The 21,790-nt window shown below is 41.9% G+C and overlaps 1 protein-coding gene across 7 annotated transcripts in view; it reads right to left on the reverse strand.

The window, feature by feature from the left end:
* PHACTR1 (phosphatase and actin regulator 1) overlaps positions 1–21,790 on the reverse strand; it is a 323,130-nt gene that overhangs the window by 125,428 nt on the left and 175,912 nt on the right. For all 7 annotated transcript variants that reach the window (XM_063325904.1, XM_063325902.1, XM_063325903.1 and 4 more), the window contains one exon: positions 8,099–8,263. In XM_063325904.1, the coding sequence (XP_063181974.1) occupies positions 8,099–8,263 (165 nt within the window). The remainder of the gene's footprint in view (positions 1–8,098; positions 8,264–21,790) is intronic.

Here is a 21,790-nt window from a genome sequence, read left to right on the forward strand (position 1 = left end):
TGCTCCATGTCACTGGGAAACATTGCTTTCCCCCCACCACTTCTTAAAAAAGGGCAGCAAAAAGCTAAAGAATGAAAGCCAACAGTCTGAGAAATTCTAACTAATTTCCACGCTTCAAATGCAATCTAAAAATAAAAAGCAGCTTCAATGCATTTTGTTGTTAAATGAAAGCGTTCTAAAATAATCTGTAAGGACCCAGCCTGATGAAGACTGTACATTCATGAGTCATGGCAACGGCAGCTGAGGATATGCAACAATTTTTTACACAAGAATGAGCTTCTTCCAAACACGCTCGTTCTCTCTCCCCCCAACCAGATATTCTATTATTGCTGATTTGTTGGTGAAACACTCCTTAAAACATCTCCAATGAATGCGTTCTCTAATCCATACACCGCACAGAACCCCATGCTATTAACAGCACCTATTTTTCAATCCTCAAAATTTGCTGTAAATTCTCTAATGGATTAATTGTGTTATTATATTATTTTAACAGGAATGCATTGTTGTAGAATTATGTCGCAGTATTACAGTTTGGGCGGCCTCGTATAATCTTCACAGCAGCTGGAAAAGTAATTAGCATAAAACCCAAACAGCCTCATTAAACATCCCTTTCCTGTAAGAAGGGACACATTAAAGGGCCTCGTCTCGCATGTTCCATTAGAGCTGGCACGGGGCTAGAACGATCCCAAAACGCATTTTTCAGTCCAGCTAAGCAAAGTCCACTTCTTAAACCCTGGAAATGTTCTGCAGCAGCTCTCAGGATGACACAACGATGCTGCTCTGTAGTAGAATACACACTCCTGGGGGAGTGATTATACGCCCCATTTTTGAACCAGGAGCTTCCATTTGGCAGTTCAAGTATAAAACTAGACAACTGGCTTTAACTGCCTTCTGTCTACAAAGGAGATCTGCCACTTCTGAACGCATTTGAATTCTTTTAATCTGCTTAAAATGACAAGTCTAAAACCACTGATAATTTATAATTCCAACAATAAAGAAGGAAACACCACCCACTGCTTTCCCTTGCTATGAAGTGCCTTCTGCGACCATAAGCTTTGGGCTGTTTATCTCATCGCAAGGTTGCAAATGACCACTGGGGTTAAAAATCTCTCTGGATCTTCAGTTCCACAGCAGCAAGCAGATACACAGGCTAGTTTTGCTCCCTCTATAGAAAGGCAAAAGGTTAATTTTTTTAAAAGTTGCCTATAGTTTTGCATGAATTCCGGTGCAACTTCTGGCCAGAAGATGCATGTTAATGCATGCAAAGAGAAGCTATGGGCAACCTGCATCTAAACTTAGAATATAAATTTTTTTAACTTCCAGAATTAAGAATACATCAAGTGTGCAACTTTGGATCAATGCAAAAACTAAAACTGAAAATTGATTTTAATTTTTCATTCAGTACTTCAACTCAAGCAGTGTAATATGTCACCAGACATAAAATACAAATGTTTTCCTGTCTGCCAGGTAATTTTATATTTGTAATTCAGATTTTTAGCTGTGCTTGTTAATATCTAATTCAAATTTGAAATGGAAACATATATTTGAATAAAAACTCTTCTAAAATTAATCTAGAATATACTGAAATATAAAGTGCTTATTTTCTGGAATTTCCTTTAGATAAAAACATTTGCTTAAGTCAATGTGCATTCGTGAACAGCCCAAGTTCCTGCAAAATGGTGCTTTTCTTCAGAGAACGACAATTTGCACCTCCCTCAAAAACCCCACAAAACAGAGAACAAAGAATCATTGAGTAACTCTGAAAAGCGGTTGTATTGCTGGGTTTTTACAAAACTGGAGCTCCTTTTTGGAAGACTGGACTAAATTTTACATCAGTGCCATTTCTTACTCTTCTCCCATGATCTCGGGAACAATCAGTGATTCTCACCACAGCATCCATGCTCTATGAGAGGCCCAAGCACCAGCAAAAATACCTGGCTGGGACCAGTGTCCACAACGCCTGCTCACTGTCTCACATCGAAAGGGCTACTGGAGGTTTTACACAGTCTCACTGACGGACTTCATCAAGGATGAGAACGGGACTTCAGTGTATTTCAGGCTTCAGCGTACCTTCAGACCCAGCTACACTACCCAGAGACTCCGTGCTCTTTCTCAACGCCAATTCAGAATTACATTTTCAAGCCATCAGAAAAAGAGGGTGAAGGAAGAAAACCCATAATTACCTCAGTTCTCCCTACCTAAACCTAGAGATAGTCCAGTCTGAAAGTATAAGAGGAATTGTAACTGAAATATTAATACTTTTCACATGGGATCACAGTTGTTATTAACTAAAATTCAGGAGAACAGAATAGGACCATGAAGTACTTCAGAACAGTCATCTCTGTTAGCCAACGATCCAAACAAACCACTGCCTTCAAAGTAGAGGCTGAAAATTGATCTTTGCAGATAGATTTCAATAACCTGGTGGGCGTTTGGAAAAAACATGCCAAATCTCTTCCCCCCTAGACCACCTCCCCAAAAGTACAGGCAGAGGTGAGGGCAGGCATGTCTGCAGGCTGAGCTTCTCCTTCGCTTCCCCAGGCAAAGATCTCGCCCAAATAGCACGAGTAGTTTAACAGCCCAAGAGTTTTACATGAGAAAACACGAGAGGCGATCATTGGCAAAGCAGAAGGGAGTAGGAAGGTTTAAGAGCAGCACTGCCAACACATTATTGAATTTCTACCGATTCGAATATTCTGGAAAGCGAAGTTCAAAATATTTACCTATTGCAGTTAGAAATAATCAGCAGTAGGAATAAAATGATCTGGGGATGGTTTATGAATAGCAGTTCCTCTAATTGCACAGATTTACCACATTTTGTTTTCTTCTTGTTATTCATCAGAAACATTGAAAGTCCTTGCCTGTAAGTGTTGCCAAATTTAAACAATCCCTCTGCTGACTGGGAGACTTAACTTATATAAACACATTGACATACGAATTTTTATAGAGCACTTTTTAAAAAACTCTGGTTGGAAAAACCAAAGCACCAAGGCTTAGCAAGTGAAAAAAATAGCATTTGAGCATAAACTGAATGGCTGTTTTAATGCAGATTCTGGGAGTGGGGCTGCTAAAGGCTGCATGAGCGGATTTAGGTTTGGCACACTTATTTTTCTTTAAACAGTTTGAGCATGAATCAAAGTAAATGGAAGAGCTTGCATGCCCTCCCTGAAAAGGAAAATGAAAAAATCCAGCTGCTCCATTTGTGGCACTGTCTACATTAGTGAGCTTTAATCTTTAGATCCTCGGTGCAGACCTCAGCCATTCCAGTTTAACAGAGTAACTGCTATCAAGAGAAGGCTGTCGTCTTCTGTACAGACAACTATTAAGAGAGTCCTAAGGTCCTTGGGCAACAGATCAGCCTATGAACCTGCCCTGAAAGTCCTAGTCCCCCAACCCAACCTTCCCCAACCCAACTGATGACGCCCGGCTCACAATAATTTGCTTCTTGGCTCTTCTGACACTGGACTTTCTCTGCTCATTCTACAGGGTACCTATGTACCTAACCCAAACATTGATGAATTATTTGCCTCTCCTACTTACAACAGAGTTTCCTCCACATCCCTTAATTTCTCACCATCTCCTGGCTTTCCTCTTATCAATCCAACCAGTTTCCTCCAAGTACAAGTCATGCGCTTCCTACTCCTCTCTGCCTGAGCACCGCAACTCAGGGAGCAAGGATGGGGGAAGGCAGACACACCAATTCTTTAAAATGAAGGTCACCAGAAATGTGAAATGGCAAAACAAGACATTCTTCCCCTATTCAGACTCCTTCAAGCAGCTTAAATACTTTTTTTCTGAAAGGTTGCAAGCAGTTGGCTCTTGATGAATGCAGTGATAAAAAACTTCAGTAATATTCCAGGTAAGCCCAGAACCTATTTTCCCCTGGGCTTCCTTATTTCAGAAGCACTCCCTTCTCCAAAACATCACAAGGAAACGACATTTCACCAGCACGTGTAAAGCACTGCAATAAAAAACCAGCACACCCAGGAACTGTTTTCAAATTCACACCAAGGTGAGCAGAACAAGATCAAGGTATTAAAAACAATTATAAAGGTCTGGCTGAGGAGACAGTCAGCTTTCTCTTTTGCTGTCTGCTTTGATGATTCCCAGAGAGCCCAGTGTGGGTTGAAAAAACTTGTGCAGCCTGCTGGAGTCATCCCAGCTGCATCCAGCCAAAGGAAATGTGCTCAGGCAAAGAAAATTCACTATTTCTTCCTGGCTGCTTCTGCCATAAGTGACATTGCTCCTTATCAGTTAAAAGAAACTGTCCCAATAACTGATATAATCTTGCCATTTAGAAGTTTGCTTGTGCTCCCAAAGCTAGAGTCGTCACCTTTATCATACTGTTCATTGCCGTGAGGGGTCCTCAGCCTTCCATGGTAATAAAAGTTTTCACGCTTTCTATGCAAGATGAAATTTTAGGCGAGTTTAAAAAAAAACACCCACCACACTTTTGACTACAGCATGAGTAACACCATGGCTGAGTTTAATTTCTTTGTCTAACTCCCTGTACATGCAACTTCACTGTCAGGAGTGTTTATATTGTATTGTGGGAATTTTGGTGTCCAAAGAAATTTCATTAGGACCTTCTGTCATGAAATGATTTGCAGTCCTGACACTGAAAATCGCTCTGTGCTGGAGGGAGCTTCACTTCTGTCCAGGAGCAGGATTACAGTGAGAATTAACTTGTTTCTTGCCCCGCTGTGGTACACTGGCATCCCTCACACAGTATAATCTCCCTTCCCGTTTGTTCTGAGATGGAGCCTGTCTACAGATGGAGCCCATCTGTGAGCCACGGTGCACGTCCTGAACAACCTCTTTAATACTCCACCTTCCAGCAGAAGAGGTCGCTCAAATCAAACCCCAGATGCGGGCTCATCTGGTGCTTACCATCTACAACAACTGACCACCCCATAGCATGATCTTTTCTACCTGTTCTGGTCACTCTACAAAATACCTAATGATGACGCTCGTGGACAGACCAACTGCAAGGCAAAGGCATTAGATGTCTGCATCAAAACCCATCACTTTCACCTTCATGACTAAGTCAGCACCAAGGCAATGTCAGACTTTGAACCTTTCTGCATAGTTGCTACAGGGGTATCAGAACCAACATAACCTATAAACATATGAAGTATACGAAACACATGCATAGTTTTAACTTTCTGCTTGTCAGTGACAACACAATAATGAAGACAGAGGATGGGGAATTTGTTATGCTCAAACATCATGATATGAGTATTGATGTGCTGACAGGAACCATATATAATAAGCGTAATGTTAAGATCCTCGATCAATCAAATTACAGACTTTCTATCTCATCTTATGCAATTATCAGGTGTCAGCAAATAACTTTTCCTACTGCCCCAAAGGGTTTTTTGCCTACTGACCACTGAACTAATGCATTCATCTCTGAATAAATAATCAGAGCTTTTAGTCTGATGAAGATACGGATACAAAATGTTAGCACTTGGAAATCTCAAGAAAAAGGCAACCTTTCAACCTTAAATATCAGCCTGACTCTCTCTTTCTTCCAGTCCTCTCCCAGAAAAAAACCTGCCATTAATTTCAAAGGAAGTTTCAACAGATAAGGCCATGTGCTTCAACCCTTACCACTTTCGACATTTAAAATAATTGAATCTATTGTTGCAGGAAATAAGAGCCTAATAAAATACTTGTATTACTATTTATTTTTTGATAATTACTGATGTTCTATGCAGGTGGGAAAGCTTGGTTGCATGCCTGTAGGACACTAATGGGAAATACTTTTTTCTCCAAGCGTCACATTTATCAGTGCACTAGAAGAAAATAAGCCTGTATTAGGAAGTTTCATGCTGGCTCTCATTATGCCATCTCATAAGCTTGTCCTTTGATTTATTATAAAAATTAAATATATTTTCTCAGTGAGATCAGAGGTATTAGATGAGAGGTCATGGAAATGCTGGCAGAAAAATGCTAGTTTTCCAGTGCAAAATCTTTTGTATTACACATTCTAGGTTCAACCAACACTACTGAATTGCCAGGGGAGTTTGGTAGGATCCTGGTGGATTCCCATTCCCCGGGGTCAGGGATGAGGGAAACTGTGGGGTCCCCAGCTCTGGTACAGCCCAGAAGTAAATCTCTCCCTGTGCCTCCTGCAGGGTGCTCAGCAAATTTGGCATCCTTGTCAATTTTGCTGCAGTTAGTAGCAGGGGAGCTGACAGGAATACCAATTTTGCAGAGCAGCTGCGGGATACTGTTAGCTTACTAGAAATGAGAATTTTTTTTTAAAAAAAAGGTTTTGGATTCAGCTGAGATCAAACCCCGTACTGCAATCGACAAACATTCCCTGCCACCTGGAGACCCAGCTTTTAAATTAGTTCTTCAGACTCTGAAGTCCCCCTTTCCAGGGAAGGAGATCTGATGGCATGTCTGGTCAAAGCTTCCTTCTCCTCTAAAAAAAAGAAACACATGTTTTTGCTCTGGTTTTAATCAGTGTGTACTTCCCAAATGTTTTGGTAAATGGGGCACATCTATGTAACACTTCTTGTAATGTCCAGAGCAGACTACGCAGGCGTATTCAAGCCAGCTTCAAAGTAATCAGTCGCAGCAGTACGCAGCTCAGCCCCAGCTCCCGGAGCTGGATAAACCATACAAATAAATACTAGGCAGGCTTTGGCACCCATAGTACATCCTGAACTGCCGTGGTTATCCTCCTAGGGGTAACCAACTAACTCAGCATGCTGGAACTAGCTTCAGAGTAGTTGTCACCACAGTGTCCATGTATCGCGAAGAGCTATAGGGTTATCATGGAAATCCTGCCACACTGCACTATGGTTATGACTGATACAGAACATGAAAGACAAGCCTTTTGTTTTGCAGAAACACGTCATTTTTGGTGACAATATTTCTCAACCGCCAAGTCAAAAAATACAGTCATCACTCAGAGTAATACAACCATCTATTCCAGTTCATTAGCCTCTGCCTGATGAATCGGAGAGCTGCTTAAACAGCACACAGTAAAGAGCACCTTCGGGTATGAACCCTGAAAACTCTTAGCTGCATTTAACCTCATGCAAGAGTTCCCATTTAGCTAAATGAGACTCCTCATGCAATTATGGGCCATTTTCAGGAGTACAGGCTTTGGGGAGCCAGAAGGTACAGTCAAGTCCTGCCTGAAAGCTTCCGCTGGGCAATAAACAGGTCAGAGAGAAACTGGGCTGTAACTCAAGCCTCTTCTGGCAGGTAAAGGAGCAAGATCCTCACTGCTTGCTTTCTAGTTCTAGCGAGAACAACAAGAAATCAGAAGAAAATTCATGTTTTCTCACAGACAATCCAGGCTCAAGACTTGCAAAATCACATGTAGTAATTATTAGTCATCATGGAATAACAAAGAAAAGAAACCTCCTAAATAGATCACAGACCTTGGAAACAAACACGCCAGGTACAAACTTCCACCGTGTGCATCAGTGCCTGGACCTGTGATTCTTGCACAGACCAATTTACGATATTAAAACATGTTTTTGCAGTTTTCCATACTTGTTTTTTAATTAAAAAGAGTCTTAAACAAGGAGTGTTAGAAAGCAAAGGCATAAGAAGGGGTGTGGCAGGAAAAGAGATTTGTTTTTCTCAGAAAACAAGTGACACATCTTTCCTGCCCAATGGAACAAATAATTTATGGTTACGCAAGTTATTCAACACAGTGTCAACTCCTTTGTCTTGTATTTGTCTTGCTCCTCTATTAGCATTCACAGGAGTTTGAATGTGGCTAAATCCTCCACTAGCTTTGTCTTTTCATATTGCCATTTCCTTTACCCTTAATATGCTAAATCAATGTAACAAGATTTCTTCTGGATTACCCTTTAGCTCTAGTGGCAGAACCCAAGTACACAGCTTTGGAGAGATGCTGCTTTAATTGTAGTGCACCCAATGAGTTGTTTTGGTTTTTTTTTAAAGAGAAAGCCAGTAACAAAGTTACAGATCTCTTAGAAGCTGAGAAATATCGCCAAGCCAGGCTTCAACAACCTTTAAAACCTCTATAAATTGGGGCTGCACTATAAATTTTTAGCCTTGTTGAGCAAAGTTCCAGACTAACAAACCAACAAACCGCAACTATTACCTGCTGAAGTATGCTTAAATTTTTCACTCTTCTTCTTCCTCCATTTCCATGGCTTAAAAAGTCTTCCAAGAGTGGCAAATTTGCTTCTTCTTCTGATCGGAGGTGTGTGAGTCCCAGGTACTAGAGAATCTGAACGCATTGCAGCCAGTCTTTCCACTTCCTCAGCTGTAGTTTCAGCAAGAAAAGGAGAGAAAAAAAAAGGGGGGAGGGAATTTAAATAAATGCTTTAACAAATTATCAGAGAACAACACAGATGGTCAAAATTTTCCACAGTTAAAGAAAACACTAAAAAAGGGAAAAAAATGTAGTCATTATTATTTTAATATTATTTTTTTCCTTTCAATGGAATCCATGATCTAGTGTAAAGATCACTATTAACAATTAAATTCAATATGAATATGGATTATTAGAATAGCAAAGTTATAATTTTTAACAAATTGTTCTGCATTGCTCTAGACAGCTGGCAGTCCATCCGCCAGCCATTCCTGGGGAAGTGTGACAGAGAGCGGGGAGGAGAAAGCTCAAAAAAATCATGCAATACTGCTTAAAAGAAATATTGCTAGTCTTTTTTTGCAACAGAAAGAGACACTTCCATGAACTAGTATTTACCAGGAGCAAGGACCCTGATAAAAAACGACCCTCTGGTATCATTACTGTGTCCATTAAAACTGCCTGAGTTACAAAAGGGGCTGCATTAGGAACTTCCTAGTGACAGAAAGGGTGCTAAAAATTCAGATGGTTCCTCCCTGTCCCACTTTTCTGCCCACTCATTCCCTTCCAATTCTTATAACTTGCCTTTTAACACAGGGACATGGAGAATATTAATAGAGTCCGCACTTAGGGCTGAATTCCCATGGGGGTGTTACAGGTTTTCACTGAGCTTCTGTTGTTAAAAAATGCAGCTTTCTGCAGCCTTTACACTGTAATACATCGTGATTGTCTTAATACCTAAAAAAAATAAATCTGAGAGCGAGAGAAGGCTGGGAGTGGTCACTGGGCGCAGTTACATTGCGTGGTGTCCGCCCCCCTCACATTTGCAGGGAAAATATGCTGATAGTTCTGAGAAATTATGTCCCTGTGATTAGAGGCACAGAGAGAGGTAAGCCAGGGCCGCAAAGGAAAACGCCGAGAGGGGGAAGGTACCAGCAGCCCAGGAGAGAGGGTCTATCCGCTGCCACAGCTGCAATAAGCTCCCCCAGCCTTGGGCTGAAGCACGCGCTCTCTCTCCCTAAAAAAAGCATCTGCGCAATTCAGTCAGCATAAGGGGGGGTGTTTGTGGTTTTTTTGTGTGGGTTTTTTGTGTTTTTTTTTTTTTTTTGTTAAGTTGTTGGTATTGTTTTCTATTTTATTTAAAAGGGATATAATTTCCCAGGCTTGTGTTGTAATGCGACACTGCCAGTAAAACTGATTTGAGTGGTTTGCACACGCAGAGTCTGGATTCATAAAGACACAGATCGTCACCTCTCCCACTCTGAAGACAGCAGCCCGGGGTTTCTGCTATTTCACCTCCAGTATAGTACGCATCAACCTCAGCCACGAGCACAGGCTCGGGAACCTCAGCAAGAACACCGCTCTGAAGGGATGAGCACACCTACTCCACACTGACAGAAACACCAGAGATTTTGTCTGGCAAATTCTTATGTGTCTCAACGGAAATTTTTCCGAGGCTTTAAGTGTGTCAAATTTAGGTAGGTTTTCATGGGAATAGCTGGAGGCACATCTCTATCACAAAGGAAGTTCCATTATCAGAACTCCAAACTGAAATACTATTTGAGCCCCTTGGGTTTTTGCAAGTAGGTTGGTTATTTTGTTATTGCTCTTTTGTTTTGTTTTTAACATGGTCAACGCAAACCTTTTTCCTGTAAAATATCACTGCCAGGTACAGCTGCCTGTAACTTTGTGGAGAAGAAAAAGCTAGCCAGCAAGATACAGAGAGCCCAACTGCTTCAGTGGAAATGGTTAAAAACAACTATTCTTTGGGGTAATGGAGAGAAAGAGAGACATTTCTGAGAACGTCTTCTTTCCATTTAAAGCAGAGGGAAAAAAGGTAGTCTGGCCAAAGCATTTCATTCTGTTCGAGCTCTTTGTGCCTGACTGCCTAGAGCAACATCTTCTTACACAGAGAACCCATTTCAAGGCTCTGTCCCATACAGGGGCTGGAACGTGCTGCATCAAGGCTGGAAATTGCCTGGTTATGCTGAACAAACCGTGAGGGTAAAAAGAAGAGGAAATCAGAAATTTCCTTACACTTTCTGATTTCACTGGAACCTGCTGGGCTTTGAAGACCAGCACAGGGTACAGACCACCTCACTCTATAGGCAGATCCAAAGGGACCATGCCTTTTCTCCTTCCTCCATTTTTAAGATGCCTCTAGTTCCACTGCTCTGACTTTTAGAGATGCTGCTAAAAGTGATGGGCTGGTATTGTCTTTGCGGTCTTACTTGAGGGATACAGCGTGCGGAGCTGCCCCATTGAGCAAACCGGGAATGGCACACTACTGCTGCCGAATTCGGCTTCCTGCTGCATAAACCCACAGCAGAAACATACTGAAATTCCTCTTGCTGCTCACCCTCTCTCCTTTGCCCTATCACTGAGCCACCATTTCTGCTACCCAGGTGCCTTAGTTATTAGATTCCAGCGTTGCAACAACTCTTCGAGAGCTGGTCCTAACTGGTACTGCTGAGGCCGTTCCCTGGAGAACTGTCATCCCTTAAAGATTCTCTCCTTTTGCAACATACATCCCCCCTCTGTCCCACACCAGCTGCACTCCCACTGCCCCTGGGAAGCTTTTCCCATTCGGGGTAAATGAGTATGGATGCACAGTCAGGCAAAACTAACACTGGAGTCAAAAGGAATTTACCCAAAGGGCGGGTTCATTAAAAGCCAAACACAGCGTCAAAACCATTTCCATATTTTGACTGCTCTTCCCTGAATTTCAGTATAATCTCTCACAGGGATCTGTGCCCCGGGAGTCCTGCTGTGCTCTCCATCAGCCATGAACGTGGCCCTTCTCCTTCATCCTCTCCAAACACACATAGCTTTGAGCTAATGCAAGTAACAGCTCTTTTTCCCCTCTCGCTCCTATTTCTCAGAAGGACTACCTCATTTTTTTGCATGAAAAATACTCTCAAGAGCACTGCTAATTCACAGCATAATAATCACTGGCTAGGAATGAACCACATTAGCATAAAGCCATGACAGTTTTAATACAGCAAGAATAAAAGCAGACCACGATGCGGGAAGTAAACGCCGGATTTCTGTGCTCTTCTTTTGCTGCTGCATCTTTTGCTTGAGTTGGCCGGGTTTCTCTCTGCCTTTTTTGGCTCCTAATGACTATTGACTGGCTGTGGGCTGCGACACCCACTGCTGACAGCAGGCTCCGTAGGCTGTTTTCACACCCTTGCTGTTCCCAAAAAAGGTGGTACTTGCACGAATGGAAACCAACCCGGGCCTTGCACTTTTATTTTTTTGCCTTCAAAGAGGAAAGCAGTCCCAGCAGTCCCAGCTTGATCAGTCTGCTGAGCTGGGAGAAGGAACTGCCATGTGCATTAGTGCCTGTAGTCACAGTGCTGAGGTCTCATCTTGAGGATGGTGCCACAAATGTGATGTTTACAGGTCACGGTTGCTGCTGACACTTGGTGCTTTTGGGAACTTGTTCTGATTTTTCCCCAGGATCTGAGGGATCTTGCCAAGACAGAGAGAGATGCTGCACTTACGGCAAGAGGGGGATGCACTCCCCTCCCACTTTCTTCTGTCCAGGCTGACATCCCAGAGTAGGGGAATGGGGAAACTAAACCTGAGAGCTGGTTGACTGTGAGACAGCTCTCAAGATTTTACTGTAGTCCTCAAGACATTTGAAGTTCATATAGACTGAGGGGCTTAAGCAAGATTTGTGGTTTTAATGAGAAAAAGCACCACAGATCAAAATACTTTGCACCTAAGTGATGTAAAAGAAATTTTACAAACATCATTGAAATATAGTACAAAGACTTAAGACACCAGAAGGTCTGAAAGCTAATTTCTTCTTTTACTTTTTTTTTTTTTTTTTTTTTTTTTTTTTTAAATTTTGAAGCTAACACTGGGTTTGAGGGTTTTTTGGATTAAAGTCACTTAAAGGTTTGTGGGCTGTAATGTACTGCATGGACACCAGACATGGACAAACTCAGCAAGTTGAGGAAGAGCAGCTCGAAAAAACAGTTTTTCAAACCAGTCTATTTACCAGTCCAAGAAAAAAGAGTTTGGGTCACCTTGGACTTTTTTTATATTCTTGTAAGTTTCCCCGTGTCTTTCAGCAGGGTGTCGATTTGCAGAAGGTCCAGTAAGAGACAACATAGGGGTCACCTACTTTTTGGATTTGAGAAGGCAGATCAAAGGTCCTCCCAAAGACAACATAACTTATTACGAATGACAACTAGTTTTGGCATTCCCATGTCTGTCTGGGAATCACAGCATCCATTAATGTTGCTGACATATAATATACCCAGCTTCCATTTTAGAAAAAAACCCACTCTTATTGCATTCAGGCACACAGAGCAATTTCATTGTTAAAGGCTGAAGCCCACCCACCCCACACATGATCTTTAAGGTTATTACCTTCCTCACCGGTAATCCCACTAGGTTTCCTCTCAGACCATTTCTTAACACTCATCGTTCAGAATCAGACACATGATTATCTTAACAGGCCATTTACTTCACAAAGTTAGATTTTAAGCCTTCCTAGGAAACACCAGTGGCTACTGTGCAAATCTGTAGAAACAGGCTGAAAATGACCTTGACCCCAAAGATGCAATCGACTAAATATGCCTTTTTATTTAATGACAATAACTTTGTATAAGTAAATAAAATAGCAACCTAATACTTCTTATTCCCAACCCACATCCAACGAGTCTTTATTCTGCATATTAGTTTGCAACAAACTCCTGTTGCAAGCTGTCTTCTGAACTCTGCACTCCGAATATCCTTCATTTAAGACTGCACAGAACTTACTCTAACAGCTTTGTTCAATCAAGATGTAGATGCCTCATGTGTCTTTTCGAAATGACAGGAAATCTGAACGACTACTCCAATTGCTGAGCACTTATGCCTTCTCTTTACCTGAATAGGAACACTTTCAATTAAAAAAGCACCTTGTTTTTCTTTCAGGAAAACGGTTCATTTTCTGCTCTTCTATTATCATCTGTTCAGTTATTTCCCTTTAATTTCCCGTTGCACCTGGAATTAATTTTCATCAGCCCTCCCTTTACTATCTGAATTACCCATTTAAACTTTTCCTAACTTCTCAAAGGTCTGTTTTCCAATGAAAGACGAGGCATGGCATGCAGCAGTCTAACCGCAGTCTTGCCAAACGGGGATGATTACCTCCACAGCTGACAGACAACAGCTCCCACTGGATGTGTGCATTTGCAATGGCACCGACTGGGTTGGTGTAGTGGGTTTACGAGCCATGAAGAGGCCATCAGTAGCTTTCCTTTGCATGCTAAGTAGCACTGGCATTTTCCAACCCCCTGCCAATTATTCCCGCTCCCCAGGTGTGTAGCGCTTTGCATTGTATCCGTAAACTGAATCTCTCACCCTTTACACCTGCCTGTTTCGGCACAGGTATCAGACCGTGGTTCGGCTCTGCTCTCTGTTGTGATCTCTCTTTCTTGGCGTATTTATTTCTCTCATTGGAAGAAAATTGCAAAGAACAGCTTTGGATGTCCAATCCCTTTAGGACCCTGCTTTCAACTTCCACACATTTTGACGTAAAACGTTAATTATTCACACTGATTGCAATCTGAAAGCCATTTTTTAACCTCTGCAAACCATACTGCACTGCATGCATTACACTAAACATGTCTTTATTGTTATGAAATCCTGCAAAATACCAAGTATTTTCCGTAATTTAACACAGTATACAAGATTTTTACTTGCAACAAAAGCACTTTGTCAGGTTATGTCATCAATAGCTACATAATCTCTTCCTATAAACCCTGCAATTATAGAAAATAAAGATTGTTAGAGCTTGCTGGTATCAGCTATTTTGTCTACCCCTTATTGCTCTTACTACTCACTGGATTTTCCTTCTCTTAAGTGTTTATTACATATAGATTTGGTGCTAAATCCAATAAACAGCACTGCAGCTCCTCGCTTCAGGGCACTGTACACAGGAGCAGAATCCACAGGTCTGTCCTGGGCACCACACACGCTATGTGGAGACTCAGCAGCTCCAAAACAGGACTCAGAGCAGCCACTGGAGCACAACCAAAAGCCAAACAAGAGAGAAATAGGCCAGCGGAAGCAAACCAGAGATCCTACCTTTCCCGGGGATACAAGAAGGCAATTCCACACGTACCAGGAATTGCTCTGGTAAGAAACTTCAGCTTGAAAGGAGAGGCATTTTTACCCTTCCTAAATGGCAAGCAGGGAGGAGATGCAGTTTGTACTTTTAAGACAGCAGAGGAAGTAAGATGAGATGCAAAGACTTTTCTGTGAAAGTAGCTAGAGCATTTACTTGGGAGACAGAAGAATCGCAAGGTCACTTCCATCCTCCTCTTGCGAAACTTCAAGCCCACATCTCCCATTTTCTTTGGGAACATTACTGCACTTCATACTATCATGGATGGGAGAGCACTCCCTATCTCTCCTACTAAAACTTACTACAAAGAAGAATTCAAGACCTAGTGGGTCTTAAAGAAAGCATGAGTGGAAGCATGGCTCCTGATAGGCAGGACACTCATCTGTCGGCAAAAAGACCCTTTTCTAAGACTATGCCTGGGCTTTACCCTGGATTAAGTAACACAAACCTCCTTCTGCTTCACTCTTGGATTGAAAGAAATGGCTAGTCACAGCTGTGATTTGTTGAGAGACTAATCCTGTCCAGTTGTGCATGAAGGAGAATAAAGGGGAGTGAAGATACTGCCTCTCACTGTCCCTTTCTTTCACTTCTGGTGGGGAATCTTCTATTCGAGGCATGAGGGAGGAGAGAAGAGAGGTGAGGTGCTGTCTCCTAGATCCTCTCCCCAGAAAAAAGGAGAGGATGAATGCGCAGATGGATCCCTGTTACCAGAGCTGGCTGGGCACCTAGCAAGAAGAAGACGTGTTTTAGCCTGTGGAGCACTGCCATAAAAACCTCCTGTTCTGGGGTAAACAGCATTACAAGCAGAATTCCCCATCCAGGGCATAGCCTCCAAGGCATCCTCCTCATACCGTCATCACACCACCGTACAAAAATCCCATCTACTGAACAAACCTAGCCCTTTCTAAGTAACCATGACAGTAACAGGCTCTTAGAAAGCCCGACCATTGTGCACAACCTGGAGTAGAGCTGCCTCTAAACACAAACATGCTGGGAGCTGGATGAACCCACATTCAACTCATTCAGCTTCTGGGACTGGAAACAAAGTGTTGATAGGATGGAACTGACCTGCCTACTCACAACTAGCTGTGTCCCCTAGCACATGGCATTAGAAAAATACAGCTATTTAAACCTCCTTCAAAGCTATTTTGCAGAGACTACAAGAGGAGATTAAACGCCACACCACCAAAAAATTCAGAGGAGAAAGCTCTGAGCTTGAGTTATACCCACAGGACTATTTGCAATTCAAACTCTAATATTATGTGCAACAAATGAAATGCTACCAGACAAAACAGCTGCAGTGGTGTTTGTGACCATCGCCTTACAAGTGGGCACCAACCACTGGCAACACCAGTAACTCCTCCAATACACGTGAATAAGACTAAGCACCATGGAGCAGGGGTCCTGGCTGTATCGGTGCAGATCCTTGGGTTGTTAAACAATCCAACCTGTCTTTGGGTCATACCCACACTCATCCAGTCTAGAGTTAAGTCTCATCCATCACAGCCCAAGTTCTTTCTGAAAGCCAAAGCTATGGGTGACAGAGAAGCTCTCTTCCTCCAGGAGAGTCTTCAATGCATTCAACAAGAAAAAATAGAACTGAAGCCCATCTACCTTCAACTCCTAAATTGAACCCAATGAAGAAATAGCTTGTAATGTTTTTTCCTATGTTTCATTTCAGTGAAGGACTTGCTACCGATTAAAAGTGTCTTCTTGAAGGAGCTGGTAACGATTACATTTTCATGGTTGTATTTCTCTCATACCAGCCCGAGTTGCACATTCTACTCAGCTGCAAAAAATAAAAGTAATCCAAGAAAAGGACCTGGTCGTTGGAAGCCCACAGGCTTGTTGCTCACTTTGTGCTAGGCCTCTGCTACCGTGTAAGAATTTTCCTAATTGCCATGTGGACAGAGGCAGATCGTAGTCTACCGGCCCCTCACTGGGAATCAGGGAAGCTCTCCCCAGCTAAAGGGTTCAGCCTTTCTAAAAACAGACCACTACTGCTGAAGGCTGGCTCTTTGAGAAAGCCCAGAAAAAAGTATTTTAAATGCTTCTTATTTCTTAGGGGACTTTTGATGGACTGAGCAATTTCTGGTCTTTATCTTTTGAAGTTCTCCTAAGTAGTAATACCCAATATTTATACTTTATTTCACTAAAAATGTGCAGTTTAGAAAGCATATCTTTAGACTATTCAGAAACTGGAGGGAGGCACGTCTTCTTAGAAGTAAACCCATTCAGGAAATGGCGCTACAAACATTACACTTTATCTAAACACAATGGTACCATCTCACCTTTATCACCATGAAGATAAAAAATTAAGTTTTTAATTATTTTAATGGCCAGGGAAAAAGGAACAAAGTACCTCATTTAAGAGACAGAAAGTCCAAACCACTCCCTTGTAAACTTTATATTGCTTCTCTTGGGAAAAAGAAATTTTTATGTCTGTTCTTTAAAGAACTTGATAGGAAGTTGGCCAAGAGGAAAAGAGTAATTATACCAAATGGCACATTTATAATAAGCATAAATATAAGTTAAAAAAAAATTAGTAACAGTCTAGCAAAAAAAATAATCTTCACTGGACTCTGAAAAGAGACAGCCAGTATCCATGTTCAGGAATTTAAAATAAGGACTAAATACTTCTGCTTTGAGCACCTAAGTGCAGCTACGTAAGTCTTCGCTGATTGCCATTATAACGGGAATTCTTTTATCAATCCAAATGATGGTTAGTTTAGACCCTTGGCTGTGGTGAAATATCTGTTTAGGCCCTTATGGTAGAGGCTTGAAATTCAGAGATAAATACTCAGAGGGGAGAAAAATACCCATAACTCCTTTAAAGTCATGAATAAAGCATGGCGGGTTGCAGTTTAAAATACACAGAGTATTTCTGTGTGGTTTGCATAGCTATGATTTCACTTTTTTTCACCTTCTTTTTTTAGCATTAAGGTCTAGGGTGTCTCATGGCTGCTGAGCTCTGCAGGCTATTGCTCTTGCTCGGTAGATTTAGAGGAACGCCTCTGATTTTAAAAACTGCTGCCTTTAAAAAAAGACGGAGCCCATCAGGTAATCAAATTGCTGTATCTACCTAAGAAATGTTACAGTCAAAGGAAGGATCTATGCACGTAGCTTCAAGTTCATGAATAATTCCAAGTCCAGCAACCAGAAATAGCTCAAAAAACGAGAAAGAGTTTAGATCACAGCTAAGGGAAAAAAAATACTACAGGGAGCCAAGAAAACAGGATCATTGAAAAAGCTACTGAAATAGTTCCAGCAGCTTTATGCATGGAAATAACGTTAGCAGAGAGAAAAGAACGAAATCCTGACCATACCAAAGTGAACAGCAAAGGTCATGAGGAACAGGATTACCTTACCCAAGCCATTTAGCGACCGGACGACCGTCTTGGGAATTAGGGATATATTTTGTCCTTGAGGCTATCAAAATTTGCAAATGAAGTTAAAACACGGTCCTCTGCTCTTCACTGGTGACTAATGAGATGAGCAGGAAAAGTGAGGGGAAATGAACTGTATTATGTGTGGCCCTTCTCATACGGGGTTGAGACAGGCTGGTTGCATGCTAAAACATGCCTCCTTACTGATGTCGGAGGACTTTGTTGTCCAAAGCTGTAAAAAGGACCTTTCCAGCATGCTAAAATTCACCTACAGAAACATAAATTGGCAGAGAAGATGTTACAGCAAGTTGTTTTGATGAGTGATGTATTGACGGGAATGACTCCCTTCTGTGGTGTTTCAAAGAGGAACCAGGGGCATGTTGGGAGCTGCAAATGCAGCCAGAGCGTCCCAGCAGCACCTCAGGGTGTGCCTATATGGAGCCACTTCATCATGAAATTGGCAGTGATGTTCATTTTGCAACACTGTGAAGGTAACCTTGATAGGCATCTGCATGAGATTTCATTTCAATGCAGAAGTAGGATATAACCTAACCCAACCAAACCCTGACACTTCTTACAATTAAAACAAAGTTATCTTTTTTCACCCCTTCACCACTGGCACTGGACAAAGCAACAAACTGAGGCAATATGACTTCCCTCAACGTTGAAAGTTTTCTCTCAAATTTATCAAATGGGCACAAACTTGAACATAGGAAGTTCCACCTAAACATGAGGAGGAACTTCTTTACCCTGAGGGTGGCAAAGCACTGGAACAGGCTGCCCAGGGAGGTGGTGGAGTCTCCAACTCTGGAGACATTCAAAACCCACCTGGACATGTTCCTGTGTAACCTGCTCTAGGTGACCCTGCTCTGGCAGGGGGGTTGGACTAGATGATCTCCAGAGGTCCCTTCCAACCCTATGATTCTATGATTCTATGATTCTATGATCAAGATTCTGCTACCCAGACGATACATAAAATCAAACCACAACAACTACAACATAAGCCTTTCTGAGCATTTTTGACAATATAAATTGCCATTGTCCATATAACCTATAGAGAACAGTGTTCTCAATTTTAACTACCAATCTCTTTCGGGCAAAGTATCTGTATAACATCCTACAACTGTCACAGATCCCCTTCTGACAAGTCAAATGTCAAATCTGCATATATGCTCTTTAAACTGAACTGGAGGCTTTGCCACACAAACCTGATTTTCAAAAATCTCTTTACTTAAACAGCATTTGGTTTGAATTAGCAAGTCAGAGGCTGGCCTGAACCGTGACATCTGGCTGAGTACCCTCAACCTTTACAAGGCTTGCGATGGCGCTCAGAATGACAAATCTCCCAAGCATGTTGCTACAAAGGGATGAAACAAGAAACAAAAGAGATATGCTTGCAGGTACACACAAACATATAAAAATGGAGGCTGGCATACAACAAATGCAAGTAATAATGCAAAAATCTGAACTAAGTGAATCATAGCAGGTGAAGAACACCTTCATTTGTTTGCTGAACACAGGGAATAGCTGTACCAGCTCAGAGCAGCTGAATTCTAAAATTGCCATCCACCTTCATACAGGCTTGCAATTTTTTTTATTTTTATTTTTTATTTATCACACCGGGCCCAATGTCCAAAGAAGGCTGAGGGAAAGAAAAACAAATGAAAAAAACCCCAAAGAAAAATATTGCCAAGAAGCATCTTCCTTGAGCCTCTATGAAATGCCAGAAAATGTATTAGTGAGCTGACGCCTGCCTTGCTGCTTAGTGAACTGGCTGTTCTGCCAACTTGAGATGAATAGGAGAAAGAAGGATCAGTTCACTGGGACTACAGGATCTCCCTATTTTCTTTTAGGCTCATGGGTTTCCATGCACAGCACAAGCATATTGAGCTCACAAGGAAAATGGTGTTTGATTCAGATGACAGAAATGCATAGGAAGCCAAACCCACATTAGTAACTTGAGTACTTTCCTAGAGCCAAACAATGAAGGTGAAATGCTGTCCTTATTTTAATGAGACACACAAGAAAGAGAAAAGAAAATACCTCCTGAATTCTAACTTGTTTATACATGTGACTTGGGGGGCGGGTGGGCTTTAAAGAAAGGGGAGCTACATAACCAAGTCTCAGAAGTCCCTCCTTACTTTCCCCTTTAGGGAAAGTCTAATTCTCTCCTTAAGGCTGCTAGAGGAGCCAGAGACTGGCAGCCATAGAAAGCAGACACTCAGAAATTGCTCTTCTCAATTCAGATGCTGGAGCAGGCAGCAAATCCCATTTTAAGTGCCACAGCAGATCGCCAGAAGACAAGCCCTCACCCTTATGGCTATAAACCAGCAGACAATTGCTTTGTGGCTGTAAATACTAATGAAAGCTTTAGTCATCTCACTCTTCTATTTCTCAACAGAGCACAATTCAGATTCAAACAGCCTAAGTTCCACCCAAGTTTCTACACCTGGTTTTTCCTTCAAGCTGAACCCAATTTTCAAAGCTATTTATCCAATAAAACCACTGTGCTAGAAGGAGAGCATCTTGTTTTGCTGGTGCATGGGAAGAGGAGAGGGAAGAGGTCTTTCAATACTGGCTCAATGTCTGGTTCACATAGCTTCCACTGTCCAGCCACCCACACGTCTGTGCACTTGCACTGCTGATGGTTCAGCCTGTACATCTGAATTTTTAGCAGTGTTGACATTTTAAGCAGATTGGAAAAGTAAAATGAGAAAGATATGATGCTATAAAGCTCTATAGCAGCATGACACACATACTCCATCAGTTCAATTTCAGCTGATGTAGAAGAAATAACATTTCTACTGATTTTATTTATTTATTTACTTTACCAAAAGCAAGGCTGACAAAGTCTCCACGTTAAAAAAAAAACACTGGAGCTGTGCACATGCTGCGTCGGATAGTATCTGAATATTGGAAATGTCAAAGCAGCTGCACCCAATGGATGGGTAAAGAGAGATAAAGCCATTGCCATAATCCTTATAACATGGACTGCTGACATTAGGAACTGTGGCTATGATCCATGTGGATGTGAACATATGGATTACCAATACTTCAGAGAAGCTCGCTAATACATGGACTGCGGACCCAGTAGACCACAGTGGCATTTCCAGGCCTGGCTCATTTGTCAGGATGTAGTTAATGAGTATTCTAATTATTTATCTTCAGATCCCCTGTGGATTCAAGTCTGCTTACCAACATTTCCATCTGTTGATTCCTGAATCTGTGTTAAAAGGATAACTAACATTCAGGATAATGGCATTTGTGTTGCAGCTGTACATCCCTCAGCCCACTGCTGAAGATAAAGAATATTGTTATCACCTATTTCTAACAAAACTTAGACATGCCTTTCTTGAAACGACCTGATATTCTCACCATTACACTTCTGTGCTTCCAGACCTTTACAAGGAAAGATTTAACATACCATGACTCTCTGTTTTTTCAAACAGATAATCAACCTCTCTTAGGAGGCAAGGTGAAATAAAAATCATTCTCTGCTACCAAAATCTCCCAAGATAAATTAAGAAATTGGATCCATTTTAATTTTATTCCCTGCACTCCTATTGCACAAAGCCATTAGACTAATGGCTTGAAAAATGTCATACAAAAGATGACAGAGGGCAAGATCCTTCTCTTAAGTAGTGATGGGGGAGGGCATCTGCTGAACTGCAGCGCTAAGCCCATCATCCTGGTCGTGGGCTGCACGGCTCAGGGCAGGAGGAAGGAAAAAGACTTGAAGTACACCTTACATCCTTTCCAATATGTTCCAAAGCAACGGATACACTGGACCCTCCCTGCACAAAAGGTTGTACATCTTAAACGGCAACCCTTGGGCTTCAGGGATTCAGTAAGTGGCTAAGACTGAACGCCTCTCCTAGTTAGGGGCCAATAAACGGGTACGACAGTAACCTCAGCTACACAAACCAAGGTCTTGGAGCCTGTGTGTCTCTCACCCTGGTCCATGTCCTG

This window comes from Chroicocephalus ridibundus, chromosome 2 (assembly GCF_963924245.1).
Source record: "Chroicocephalus ridibundus chromosome 2, bChrRid1.1, whole genome shotgun sequence".
NCBI classification, from domain to species: Eukaryota; Metazoa; Chordata; class Aves; order Charadriiformes; family Laridae; genus Chroicocephalus; species Chroicocephalus ridibundus.